Consider the following 13,648-nt stretch of genomic DNA (forward strand, 5'->3'; position numbering starts at 1 on the left):
GCAGTGAGAACAATTCCATCTTTCAGCTCCAAAACACACACATAGCTGGACACCAGACCAACAAAGAAGGTCCTTCTGTTTCCAGAGCATGTTGTCCTGGCTGCTAGGCAGAAACACCTTTTCTCTCATAACATGAAAGGAGACAGACCCTTCTAAAGTTATGTGCCTGTGTGCTCCTCTGGAACTAATTACTTCTGCACTCATCAAGGCTCCTGTGGATGACACTCCAAAAACTTCCTTGGGGGTTAACCACAATTGTCCCATAGCATTATCTGGCTAAGTAGGGTCCCTTCAAAGGCCAGCTCTAGGGTGAGAGCTCTCATTTATTTTCACCCCTCCAGGGCATCCCAAATGCCTAACATTCCCTGTCACTCTGCTATCAGGTTGAGAGCAATATAAAATATTTACAATAAGCATTTTAAAACAGTCAATCCTGCACATAAAGTCTAGTACCACAAATGATGCTGTAGACTTCGTAAGAAAATTTTCACTGACAGGTAGCCATCTGTCCTTCAGGGAGCATCATTACTAATTGATGATGGTTTCTGTCTCACATTGCTGTTAAATGACCTGTAGGTGTGTGTTCTAAATGAAGCATTTCCCATGCTTGGAACATTCACGTTTGCTATCTGTGAGACAGTTTTTATAATATCTAATAAAATCTCAGATCAAATTGCAATTCTCTTCTCCCTGGAGATTTTTTTTGTATATTAAATTTGTTCAGAAATGACCAGAGGGCTTAAAAGCTATGGTAGGATGTATGTAAACAAGAAGCGTTATCATGTCAGCTTCATTCCTTAAGAAAGCATGTTGGAAAAATGACTCCTGGATGCAGAGAAAATCTTCTGTTCCTCTTCAGTATTAATTGCAACCACAAGAATAGGTTTAGCGGGTAAAGGATCACTAAAGCATGGAGTGGATATGTGGTACTTCATCAGTGTGTGGCACAGGGGGCAGACCATTCTGTGATGCAGACATGGTGTCACATTTGAGTCCACTGTCTCTGGTCAACAGTGCCCAGATCTGGCTACTGAAGCCTGTGGCAGAGCTGAGACAAATTTTCAAAGTGCAGGTTTGAACATGAAATGTGAATTGAGTACTAACATCTGTCAGAGTTCTGAAACTTGTACTTTCTTTTAGAGGTGGGGCCAAAGCATTCAGAATTTTTTCCCCTTGATGTGCACTGGCTTGAGTTCTGTGCCGACTTCTGCAGAGTATGTTCCTAGAGGCTCACTCTTGTCTGAACTATTTAAGTATGTAATAGAGAAGTAAATACATAACTGAATGCATAATAGCAGCAAAAATTTAATGATGAGACCAAGACATAACATTTGAAACATGCCAAGGATTTGAATTTCGTTGTAGTGGGAAAGCACAGTTACCCATTTGTTAAAGGGTCTTGCCCTTACACTGTGTCCTATGGCCTATGTAAAGAGGACACAGAAGTCCTTCCCGTGGGTGATCATACTGCAGCCTGCCCCTTTTTCAGTGTCAGAAAATGTTTAGGAGGCCATGGTCATATTATAAATTGTTTCTGCTCTATACAGTTAAGTCATTCTGTAGTGATTTCCTATAGGTCCCATTGCAAAGTGGCTGATGGTTCTGCCTTAATGATGACTAGTTGAATGATTAAACGCTAAGTGATATGCTTTCCAAATGTTACTGCCCCGACAGGCCTTGACCAGTCCTGTTTGAAAAGTGTGATTAACATGAGTTGGCTTCTATATCACCAATTTAACATTTATTAAGGCATTGTTGTGACAGATTGTATGAGACTTTGTTAAAGTAAAGAGTGTGAAATATTCACCTGTCACTTGAGATATATATTTAAAAACCGTTGAGTTCATGTTCGGAGTAATTCATCTGAACCAGACAGAACAATAAACCCTGAAAACTGGAGCGCTCAAGGTCGGAGGCAGAGCAGTGTCACAGGATGCTGGTTACAGGCGGGAATGAGTTTGGAGGTCTTGGCTGTGAGGAGTCATTTCAGGGGTGGTGGGAGCCCCAGGAGAAGGTCAAACAAGGGAGCTTGCCTGGCAAAATCCTGGAAGCAAGCCTGGTGTTTTCAAATACAGGCACCATTTCTCTGGTGGTCGGTTCTTGCTGTGCCCAGAAAGAGAATGATGTGTGAACAGAACTACATGAAAGAAGTAGCTATACCCATAAACTAATTCCTCCGTCTGTAGTAAATCCTTCCAAATGGTAATTGTTATCTTACAGCTCAGGTCAAGAGAAATAAAGGCAGTGCGTACTTCCTTAGACACTGAAAATAAGGTATAAAATCAATAAACACAGTAAATACATCCCTTCTCAACAAGCATGACAAATGCATCCCTTTGCAATCTTTATATTCAAGAAATATCTTAGATGCTAAACATCCAAAACCTACATCAACCTTGTGCATGAAGACGGTGCTCATGTTTACACCATTTTCTTAATCCTGTAAAGTAGTTTCATACTGCGTAGGTCAGTCTGGGTTTATTTTTCATCCTAATGTATTCAGACTTTACAGGCTTAATTAAGTCTGAAAATTATATGCTCATTTTCTAAGCTTTTTTTCTCCCCTCAATTACTAAGTGGTTTTAAGTTTGCCATTTTATATAATAATAAAATGTAATTTTATATTTAGTGCAATTATCTGTTTGCGCAATCAATTAGAAGAATTGTTTTCTCAAAACTTGCCTGAGAAGGTCACACTGTTCCATAAAAAGCTGCTGTTCCAGTTACAAGTGCTTCTAAATATTCATCTTTTGATGAAGCTTGCTTTTAGGCACTGATAATTGTGCTAAACATTCAGTGTGTTAAGTTATTTTCACGTGTCTAGCTCCTCTAAATGTGCAAGAAATGTGGGAAAAAACCCCTATGGAAAAGTGTTTAAATATTTTTCTCAGCTAATATTGAGACCTGAGTATTTTAAATCTATTTTTTTTTTCAGCTGGTGACTAAGAAAGTTAAATGATAACATTCCGTTTCCTTGCAGCAAGCCTTGACTATGATGAATTATTAATCTAGAGATGGAAAGGCCAAGCAGTATATTGAAGAAGACCATGTGGAGGTGTGGGCAATTGAAGAATGAGAGAGGAAGGTGATAATATTTCATTTGTAGGCTGGAATGCAAGTACAGCTGTCTAATGTTAGGGAGTTGCTCATCTTCTGCAATATGCCCAGGAGAAGGTCTTCACAGACTTCCTCTCTGCCTCCCAAATGGGAGGAATGCTCTGTGCAGTCTTTTTGGTGGGGGCAGCATGGCAGGAATGATACTTTCCTTAACAAATTCACACAGTTTCCAGAGCAGTACTCACCTAAGATTGCAACCCTGTGTCACACTGTCTCATTTTCAAACTGAAAGCCAGTTCTTAACAAATAATATTACAGTGCTTTTCTTAGGACAGTTTAAGGATGATTTACTTGTCAGAAACCTACAAACAAAGGGGATTTACAATAGCAAAGGTGAAGATAAACAGCAAAGATAAACATTGTCCTTCCTTTGAAGCATTATTATTTCTTTTAAAATAGTGGTTTAGATGTCTTGGAGTTGCTTTTTTGTTTAGTGGTGTTTACAGTCTATGAGGTTTTGTGTTTTCAGAAATGTGGCTACCTGCATCAGGCTGTCTGCCTTTGTCTGAGTGCCAGTATGTGACTGTTGGTTACTGAAACAGCATTTTCTAGATCTAAAAGTAGTGCCAGCAATTAATTTCTGGCCATACCCTCTCTTTCTCTACAACAAACAAGCCTGTATTTGCAGAAATGCTTAAATTACCTCAGGTACAACAGCTGCAATAAGTAATTGCAGCATGTTATGGAAACAACCTGACCACCTGCAGGTCTTCAGTAGTCCTTAAATTTAGGTATGTGAGGGTTTATAATGCCCTCATGTAATGAAACTAAAATAGATTACTGTTGGTCTTAATAGCATGGATGACAATGTACCGTGGTATTCATCACATTACCTTTTTTTTAATTATTATTAATTTACTCAGCTGTATCACACAATATCTTATTGTTTCAGAACTGAATTTGAAAGCACCAAATGAAATCTAAAATTGATGGGAATTATCTTTTAATATTTTTACACATGGGGATAGATAGATAGATAGATAGATAGATAGATAGATAGATAGATAGATAGATAGATAGATAGATAGATAGATAGATAGATAATCTGTGTATGTGTGTAAGTATCTGTGTGTTTATATACATATATATATATATGACTTAATTTCTGACATGTCTTTAATACTGAATTTCTGAATGCTTTGAGGTTTGTTTGTTTTTGATTTTGTTTGTTTTTTAATATGGACAAAATAATTCCCAGTAAAGAGATTTATAGATGCTTATTTCTCTGAAAAGGAAGTCCAGATAGTGTAAAGCAGAGGACTGACGATAGGATTGTACCTAAATCCGAGGATTTGGGCTTGATACCTTCAGCCTAGCGCGACACAAGAATTTACTGTGTGTATCTGTGCCACCCATCTGTGCTTCGGTATTTCTGCCTTTAATACAGGCCTGTGTTCTTACAGTTTGGTCTTTGATTTTAAATCGGCTGGAAAACAGGAAAACATTAAAGGAGAAATTAAAAAATACTGGAAGAGCAGTAATAGTTCTAAGAACGCTTGAGGAGTTCTATTTTCTGTAATGTGTTAAAAACATCTAATGTGCTGAACTTGGATTTAAAAAATTATTTTAAAATAAAATATCTGCTTTTGGAATATTAGAAAAAAAAAAGTTCTGTGCTCATCACTTGGGCAGTGCCTGAGTGGCTGAGTGCCAGAGAGCCAGCAGTGGGTTTGCTTTCCAGGCTGCACCTTTTGTTCCCCAGAGCAGCGGGGAATGGCAGCAATGCAGATGCAGCAGTGTAGCTCCTGGGCACAAAGGGATCCTTAATGCCAATTAAAAAGCAGACTTAATGAGTACCAAAAGCAGCCCCCAAAGGCAGGCCTTCTTAGCTAAAAAAAGATGGAGAAAGCAACATGTTGTAGGAAATGATGGAATTTTGAAAATCCCCTAAGAAACAGGGGAACACCCTTTGCTTTCCCTGTTGCATCCTAGTGCTCTCTCTGTTAAAAGCAAAGCCCTATTAAAATACAGTGGAGTAACTGGTGGAACTGCCCCATTCAGAAAGAGGCTTTCAGCTGGCTGAGGGACTGTTTGTGGTCAGTGTGTTATTTCTAACTAAAATGACACTTCATAAAAATAACAAATTGTTGGCAACCATTGCTCTTTGAATTCTATTTCTAGTTCTAGTCTCTATTTCTGTTCCTCTCAGTTGCTTTTCTCCCAACAAATCAAACTTCAGGATTGCAGCAGGAAATTTAGATTTAACCTCAAGAGTCAATGTTTTGTCTCATGTCTGCTCTAATGCAATACAGATGTTGGAACTGCTGTACGTAACTCAAGATTTTATTGAACTAGCCCTCCCTGCCTAATAGAAAACATAGCTAACTGGAGTGCACATTAAACACAGATCACTCTGAAGGCACTAAACCTGGGAATTTTAGAAATACATTGACAAAATACTTGGGACCTTAGTTCAATTGCACATCCTTTGGCTGTTTGATAGGGAGTTTCTGCCATGGCAAAGAAGCAGAGCTGTTTATCTTACTTGTTTTGAAAAGCAAAACCAAGTAGTAAACATGAAAAAAAATGCTATACCTGAAATTATTTACAGGCTGGATATATTTTCTGGTTCTGTTTCTTTCTCTTTAAAGGATAACCAGCAAGAATTTTTTTTTTTTAGTTTTCCTTCTCTTGAGTTGCCACTGTGGCCAGAGCGTGCTAAACACTTGGGTATGTCTTTGATGAGGACTGGACGGTAAACACTGACATTTCTCAAGAGTCTGCTATGCCACGTTAGCCACAGTACAAAATCACCTGAAATCAGCTTTCCTCCATTTTTTCATTATTTTTTCCCTTATTCCTAGTGACATTAAAGTTTTCTACTTTTCTGTACAAACAATACACTGTTTCTTAAATGAGATTTTTTTAGAGCAAAACCAGGTTTAGCATATCAGGATGCTCTTCTGGCCTATAACAAATTAGGAATCAAATTTAGTGCATTAAACCCAATCTTCATGCCTCATAATGTAAAAGCTGGGCAGAAATGTGCCACCCAGAACAATCTTCAAGCAGCAAATAGACCAGGGAAAAGCCCTCGATACACAGACAGTGTCTGTGGGAAAAACCAAACCAAAGAGCTCTACAGGGAAACACAGAGATTAAGAGGGTATTATATGTATTTTCACCTTGTCAGGCTGACTGATACGGTGGCTTTTTTTGTTTGAATCTCAAACTTTGCTGGAGGTCTTCTTTGACCCTTGGGTGGACCAGTGTGTTCTGGATGTGGGTGTTAGAGGGGGTACACCTGGGTCTCCAGGCAGCTCTGGGGCTGTTGGCAGCTGTGTTGATAATACCAGGAGCAGTACAGACAGACACAGCATTAGCAAAGGCAAACTCCTTGTGCTCTTTGGGTGAAAGCTGAGTTCCAGAAAGGTCACAGCTGTATTTTAAAAAAAGTAGTAAAAACCCCTCACTCATTCAAATGATAGACATATCAAGAAAATGAATTTGTTTTAGCTATTCTATCAGCATAGCAGATCATTAGTTGACCCTTAATATACTGAATGATAAACCTGTTTTTCCCCAGTAATGTGAACAGTCGTATTTGAGGGTAATTGTCTTTTTCTATAGTCCATTGGAAGGCTTTTGGTGTCAAACTTGGGGTTTTTTCTACATAAACAGCAGCTCACAGAAAATACGGCTGTCCTGGGTCCTGTATGAAAAATAATTGGTTCTACCTATTGGCTACCTAAGAATTTTTAAAGTCCTTTCTGGTCTTGTCACACATTATAGAAGTATATCTGTACCATTGCCTAAAGCCTCCAAACTCACTTTGTATCCTATAATGAGTACAGCAATACCAAGTAATTTTTAAAATAGCACACTAGCTCTGTTATTGTATGAGAAAACTCTGAGGTCATCAGTGTAGCATTACATATTAATCTTTTTCTCTTTCAGGCTTCAGTTTATTTCTTTCATTTCCACAAACACTATACAATATTCACAGGTAAGTTAATTAACATTAAGTAAATTCTATCCCCTCCCATTTAATTCTGTATATTTAAGGGTTTCCTCACTTACAACTAAATGTAATGTTTGAAAGTAGACTAGCTTCTTTTATCCAAATGCTGTCCTGATAATGCAGTAAAGGTTTTTCCTCGTCAGTTTTCAGAATCTGACTGGTTTCTCTTCCATGTTTACAACTCTCTCTTCCTGTCACTTGCCATTTTCCAGGCAGTTAAAAAGTGATCCTGAACAGTAAACTGATAAAGACTCTGTAGTTACAAACACTGTGTTTTATTTGCAATCAAATGTGATTTCTAACTTCTGCCTGCACTAGGTAAAATTCTGTAGCTGATCATCCTGCACTCTGTGAAGTACTTCCTTCTCTTCCAGGTCCTTCTGTAAAACTATCCTTTCTATGAAGTCTGCAGATAATTGCTGTCAGATATAAGCTAGGCAGGTGGCAAACTGTGATTACATCTAAGAGCTGGCTTGCTCCACCTAGGAATTTTATACACAGTTAGTTTATACTCTGATGACCTAGTTTTATTAATGCTGCCTCCTTCCACTAGTATTTGCTGGCTTATTTCAATCATCTGTCACTTGAGGTCTCTCAGGTCCTAAGTGTCCCAGAGGAGGGACTGTCACTGCCTGTCTTCAGGAATTAGTGGAAGTTAATATTAACATTTTAAATTTTGTAGAGACTGTAAGACAATATCTCATTGCTCCTACACAGCCCTTTTTGAGTTGTGCTACTCAGTGTAGTTAATAAAAGCATGAAGAGCCCAGAGTTTGAGGCAGGAAGAATGGAGAGTCAGGAGACCTGGGGCAGGAAAGGCTGAGGACTGGGAAACAGTGGTGCAAGGGATTCTGATTTGGGGACAACTTATAGAAGGAGGGAAGCACCTTGTGCATGTCAGCCCCTGGCAGTAGCAGCATTTGCACCAATAAATATTTTTTTTTCTAAAAATATATAGGTTTTGTTCTCCTTCCTTTCATGTTAGGACTTTCATTTACTGTTTTCATTTTCAAATCATCATTCAATATAGTTCCTCTCAATCCTTCTGCTGGGTTTATCATTCCTTTAAAGAGAAGGGCACAGTAATTTTAAACAGTCAGGTTTGCTTGAAGGATGCACGTACAAGCTCTTTGGTGATGAGGGATTTGAGTTTTCCAGTTGTCTTTCTTCATCCTGCTGCCTGTTCTCAGTTGTTATTTTAGCAGAAGAATATTCTTTTTTGGCATGAGAAAGGTATTTCTTGGATTTTTGTCTAGCTATTTCTATAAATACATATACTCCGAGATTTTAAACAGGACATTTCCCAGTACACTTCACACAGTTGCTCTTCTGAACTATTGGTATGAAGGAATGGTTTAATGGTAGTGAACTTTAGTAAATTAAACCTTCTACTCCTTTTATAACACAGAACAAGGTTTGCTTGAGTGAGAAGGATGCAAGATACAGGTAAAAGCTGTTAATCTTACAGTTACCATTTTCCTAAATTACATAATATGCAGTTATTTACTACTTTTAATAGAACCACCTTTGAAAGACAGCTTAAAATAGCTAAGAAAACACATGCATCATTAATTTTCCTGTACTCTAATTAGCCAAAAAATTCCTCTTTAGGCTGTACTTTGACAAGGGTACAGTATTGTCTAGCAGCATCACCTCTAGACATAAACAGCAGAAATACCTGCCAGCCATGTGCTTGACTGCTGCCACTGAAAATGTGGGGTGTATTGACTGAAACAATTTCATGTCTCATGTTACATGTTTCATCCTCTAAAACTATGTATTTTGAATTCACAGCATACCTGCATACTTGAAAGTACTGCAGCTGACTTTGTGTAAGTTTAGTGGTGCATTGCCAGGCAATGGTGAGCAGAGAAGCTGACCAGGAGCTCTGTGAATAAATCAATATAATTTAACCCCCAAAATAAATGTTATTTGGCATACTATTGGGCATTTCTCGAAGAATATCTAGACATCTATCACATTTGTGCAGGCAGCTGTGTTGCAAGATGAATCCTTGGGCTGAGTTTAGGCTGGAGTTTGAACTTACTGTGGGAAATGGAATGGATAATTTTTCTTACTCCAAAATTTAATTGTATTTACTTACAGAGCACATCTAAAGAAAACACTGAGGAATGATTCTCTATATGAAGGACTCCTACCACTTGTGTCACCTCTGTTGCTGTTCGTTCTGCTTACAGTCTGGGTGGTTTTGTCTCCAAGCAACATATTAGCAAAGCAACCAAGAGTGTTTTTGTGGATGGTTGGGGTTGCTTTCTCAAACGTTATTGTAAGTATATCTGAGATGGTGGTATTATTTAGAGATAGCTTTTTATTTTTATGTGAATCAACAGAAGGGAGCAGAAAATGCAGCTAAAGACAGCAGAGACACTCAGCTCTTCTATTTCTGTGTTATGCTCTATCTTATAAAAATACACCACAATACTTGTCTGGACTAGGGACACTTAGAGTACTGAAATGCCTACTCTGCCACAGCATAACACTTTTATGAGGGTTCTAGTTGGTTTTTGGGGGAGTCTGTTGGTTTGTTTGTATGGTTTGGTTTGTGGGTTTTTGTTTTTTTTGGTTTTGTGTGGGTTTTTTGTTTGGTGTTTTTTGGGTTGGTTTGGGGGGTTTTTTGGGGGTGGAGGTGGGAGGGTGTTGTGTTTTGTTTTGTTTGTGGGGTTTTTTGAGGGTTTATGAAATCCCTAGGGAGGCCTTACTTCCAGAAATATAACAGGTACTCCCCAATGTATAACCAAAACTGGAGACTTGTCAAAATGTAAGAAAGGTCAACACAGGCACAGATTTACTAGCAAGAGTAAACGGGTTTAGCTTTCCCTTTCTCTTGTGCCCACTAGTGTGGTACATGTATTCCTGCATCCTGCAGTTCAGCTGATCCTACATTTTCCCATCACTGCTTAGAATAAGGCACCACTTACAGCATGTTTTAGGGAAAGATGTGAAGAGATGTAAGGGCCTCATGATGGGTCTCTGCCCACACATTATTTTCTCCTCTACTACATCATTGTGACCAGTTTTCCCCCTTTAGACAACATAAACCTCCATGAAGTACAGCATGGGTAGCCAGACAGCGGTGTTGAGCACTGCAGGTAACCCAGGGCTTTCTGCTCTGGAAGAAGCCCTTTGCCTCTCTTCTTACCAGGAGAGTAGTCAAGCAGAAAGGTGTTCCTCCATCTAAGCTAAAAATACCCTAGAGGACAGTGACTAACGTCATGTTAGGAAAAGCCCCCAACAGCATCCAAAATTGTGTCACTGAGCAATGCTACATGGGATTTAAAAAGTGAAAGATTTGAAGTGTCTTGCATGATGTGACAGATGTTCAGAAATGTGGGATTTTAAAAAAGAAAGCATAATCCCTCTAGAAATTTGTATTCAGGAATGGAAATCATAATTGTGATGTTTGTTAGATGTATCCTATAAATGTATATTTCTGAGGGTCACAAATCAAACAGTTCCTTCTTAAGGCCTTAGTATCACAAAACTGAGGTTATTTTCAGATGTGTAAGTTTTCTTGTAGGCATTTTTCATTACCCAATCTACCTCCTTTTTTAAGAGAATAGTGTAGGTTCCAAAGTGAGAAAGTTATTTCATGCCAGTAGGGAAAATGCTTTCAGAGTTTGGCAGATGGCAGCTTCTGCACATACATCTTAACCAAGAGTGATTGTGGCAGGATGCTTGCAGAAGAAAAATAGTAAGGCAAACCAGAAATTTCTTTATAGACTGCAGTTTATAAGACATTGAGTGCAATACATATTCTTCAGGCCTTGTTTTTTCTTTTCCCAAAACATGTACGGCAGCATTGAAGGCTCATGTGAATTGAAAATGTATGCATGTTAGTTGAAATTTTTAACATTTTAAAAGCAACCATTAAAAATGTATGGGTGTTAGTTGGAATTTAAAACATTTTAAAGTTGAAAAACAAGCCTGCATTTCCTTTCATCTCCTCCAGTTCCTTATACACACATTTCCTCCAGCATCAGAGTAAGGCTTGTCATGGCAGTACTTTTCTTCACCTTGATAGCCTGACACACTGAGTTTCCATTATCTGTTCTGCAGACCACACAAACTGCAGCCCATGTTTCTCTACCTGCCACTATCTTGAACTTCTCATGCCTTTCACAACATATTTGGCCCCCCAGCAGATCCCCTGAGCCAAATGTCTGGTTTCAGACTTGGTCTCACAGCCATGCAGTGTCAGGACAAGTAGGGAGCAGGCAGAAAGGTGAGCTATTTCCAGCATTTTTGGCTAAATTAAGGAAGTCCTCTGAGGCCTGAAAAAAGAAAGCTGTTTATCTGTGAGAGGAGGACTTCTTCTCCCAGTCCCCATGACTGGCAGTGGGACTGCCTGTGGATTGACCACTCCTCTTGCTGGGAAGCTCAGAGCTGGCTGTGAGATTTGTTCATAGGGCTGGTGCCAGAAGTATCCAGGTCTGAGCAAACCACCACAGAGCACAGCCGACACAGCTCCCACAGAGGAAGCCCTCAGAGGCATGTGTTTGAGTCCAGGAGGAGGGAGTGGGTCAGTGTGAAGGTCAAATAACGACAGGTCAGTCCCCAGGAGGGGAGTGGAGCCGCCCCATAGCAGGAGTGCAGTGGCCGACGTGGTGGCTGCCAGATTGGAGCAGCTCAGACTCGTGAGATGCTTCCTGAGGAACCTTCCAGGGAAAATAGTAAGGGAGAAGACATTAAGGCCTCACAGATGCTAGAGGATTAACTTCAGCAGGGCCAGGGAAGCATTGAAAGGTGTAGGAGAGGTGGATGGAAAAGCTAAGGGCGCAATCCCTTATTTCTTTCTAGTTTCCCTATCCAGACTCCAGTGCTTTCATCTCCTAATGCTATTTTTGCCTCACTTGCAGTGTCAGTGCTTCAGGACTAAGGGAAAAAAGGAATTGAGAGAGGACTGGAGAGCATAGTCCATTTTACAGTCCTGTGATACACTGGAGGTGAATTGCTCAAAATATTAGTAAGCAATTTTTATGAAAAATCCAGCACTGTACTTAACATGGTATTATAATATTTTAAGACAATGTGAAATTCAACCTCTGGACAGGTGCCAGAAAAATTGTAACATATAGATTCCTTTAGCAATTTCTAATACCCTCTGGAATGATTCTCAAAGGACTCATAAACCCAGTGTTATTAAAAAAAATTTACAATCAATACTGAAAATCCATTGTAAGTAAAAAATATTAACATTATGTACAAATGTTTACTTCTTTCATTATTGAAACTTAATTATTTTTTCATGGTTTATTTTTGCATTCTTCATCTTCCACAGCACAGGGAGTAAAGCCAGTATTTTTTCCTAATGGTCAGACTCCTACTGCTGCTGTCATAAGATTTCAGGCACTGCTCAGATAATGAGTTTTTCATTCTCCTACTGTTTTCAGGATCCATAAAATCTATTTTTAACCATACTTCAATTTTGAGTGAAACTTAAATCAGTAAAATATTTCAGATGTGCCTAAATTCCTTTTTATTTTTGTAAAGGGCATGGTGTATACAAGACACATTTCTTAAGGAGCTTAAACCAGGCAAACCACTTTGGTGTACTTAACTGGTTTTAAAATGCTGAACTTCAAGGGAGTTCATCTCATTAGGTTCCAAGAACTCGGTAGAATTAAGCTAATTGCTTTCAGTTAAATTATGCACCAGATATTACTTTTTTCTGCCCTTCTGAGTGGAATCCCTTTCTCTGGGCCCCCAGCTACATCTTCAGGGAATCCACTGCCATGATCGAGCCAAGAAAATGGTGTTTTAGTACATGAAGGAGTGCTAGAAAAGAAAAACAGGATTTGAAAGTGTCATATATTGTATTCCCTCCCTTCTATACGATGAACCAGAAGATATTTTTGTCACACCATGGGATTAAAATACCAGTACACTCTCCCAATGATTAAGTGGTGGCATATTTGATTTGTGATCACAGCTTTACGAGCCTCTGTGAAAACATAAGGTTGCAAACAAATTCCCCCTTTGTGGACGTGCTTTGGCTTTATAAAGTGTGTCAAAACACTGTCTCCAGAAAAGTATTTTAAATTGCTTGTAATGTCCTTTAGGACTCACACTGAGGCACAAAGGTGTACCTATAGCAATCTGCTCACCAGAAAGAAGCCCCATTTTGAACTCTAGCCTTGTCTTCCCCTCACAAAAGCAACCCAGAGAAAAGGGATGTACTTCCCCTTAGACCACTGGGGCTAACCCAACGCTTCTCACCTGGCCCCTTTTGCTCTGACAGTGCAATTTGATCATCTGCCAGATGAGCGGCACCCGGCCGGAGCTCTTCCACTGGTTCCTGTTCCCGCTGGCGCTGGTGGTGTACGCAGCCATCTCCGGGCTGCTGGGCTGGATGGAAGAAGTTGTTCTTGCCGTGTTCACTGCCCTGGTCACAGCTGCCCATGTGCACTACGGGGTTTGCGTGGTGAGCGGGTGCCTTCAGAGCAGCCACAGGAGAGCTGTCCTGGGGTGGGAAGGAAAATGGAGTCTGGGAACGGCTTCTATTTGGGGCAGTGTCTAGGAGTCTGAATGTTCAATTATGTGTTGTTTTAG

At 39.6% G+C, this 13,648-nt stretch overlaps 1 protein-coding gene across 1 annotated transcript in view; it reads left to right on the top strand.

Annotated features, from left to right (window-relative positions):
• Window positions 1-13,648, top strand: part of LOC139671555 (ethanolaminephosphotransferase 1-like) — a 59,507-nt gene that overhangs the window by 41,620 nt on the left and 4,239 nt on the right. Inside the window, exons 7-9 of the mRNA XM_071554568.1 lie at window positions 7,015-7,063; window positions 9,185-9,365; window positions 13,338-13,520. Coding sequence (XP_071410669.1) covers window positions 7,015-7,063; window positions 9,185-9,365; window positions 13,338-13,520 — 413 coding nt within the window. The remainder of the gene's footprint in view (window positions 1-7,014; window positions 7,064-9,184; window positions 9,366-13,337; window positions 13,521-13,648) is intronic.

This window comes from Pithys albifrons, chromosome 4, assembly GCF_047495875.1.
Source record: "Pithys albifrons albifrons isolate INPA30051 chromosome 4, PitAlb_v1, whole genome shotgun sequence".
NCBI lineage: Eukaryota > Metazoa > Chordata > Aves > Passeriformes > Thamnophilidae > Pithys > Pithys albifrons.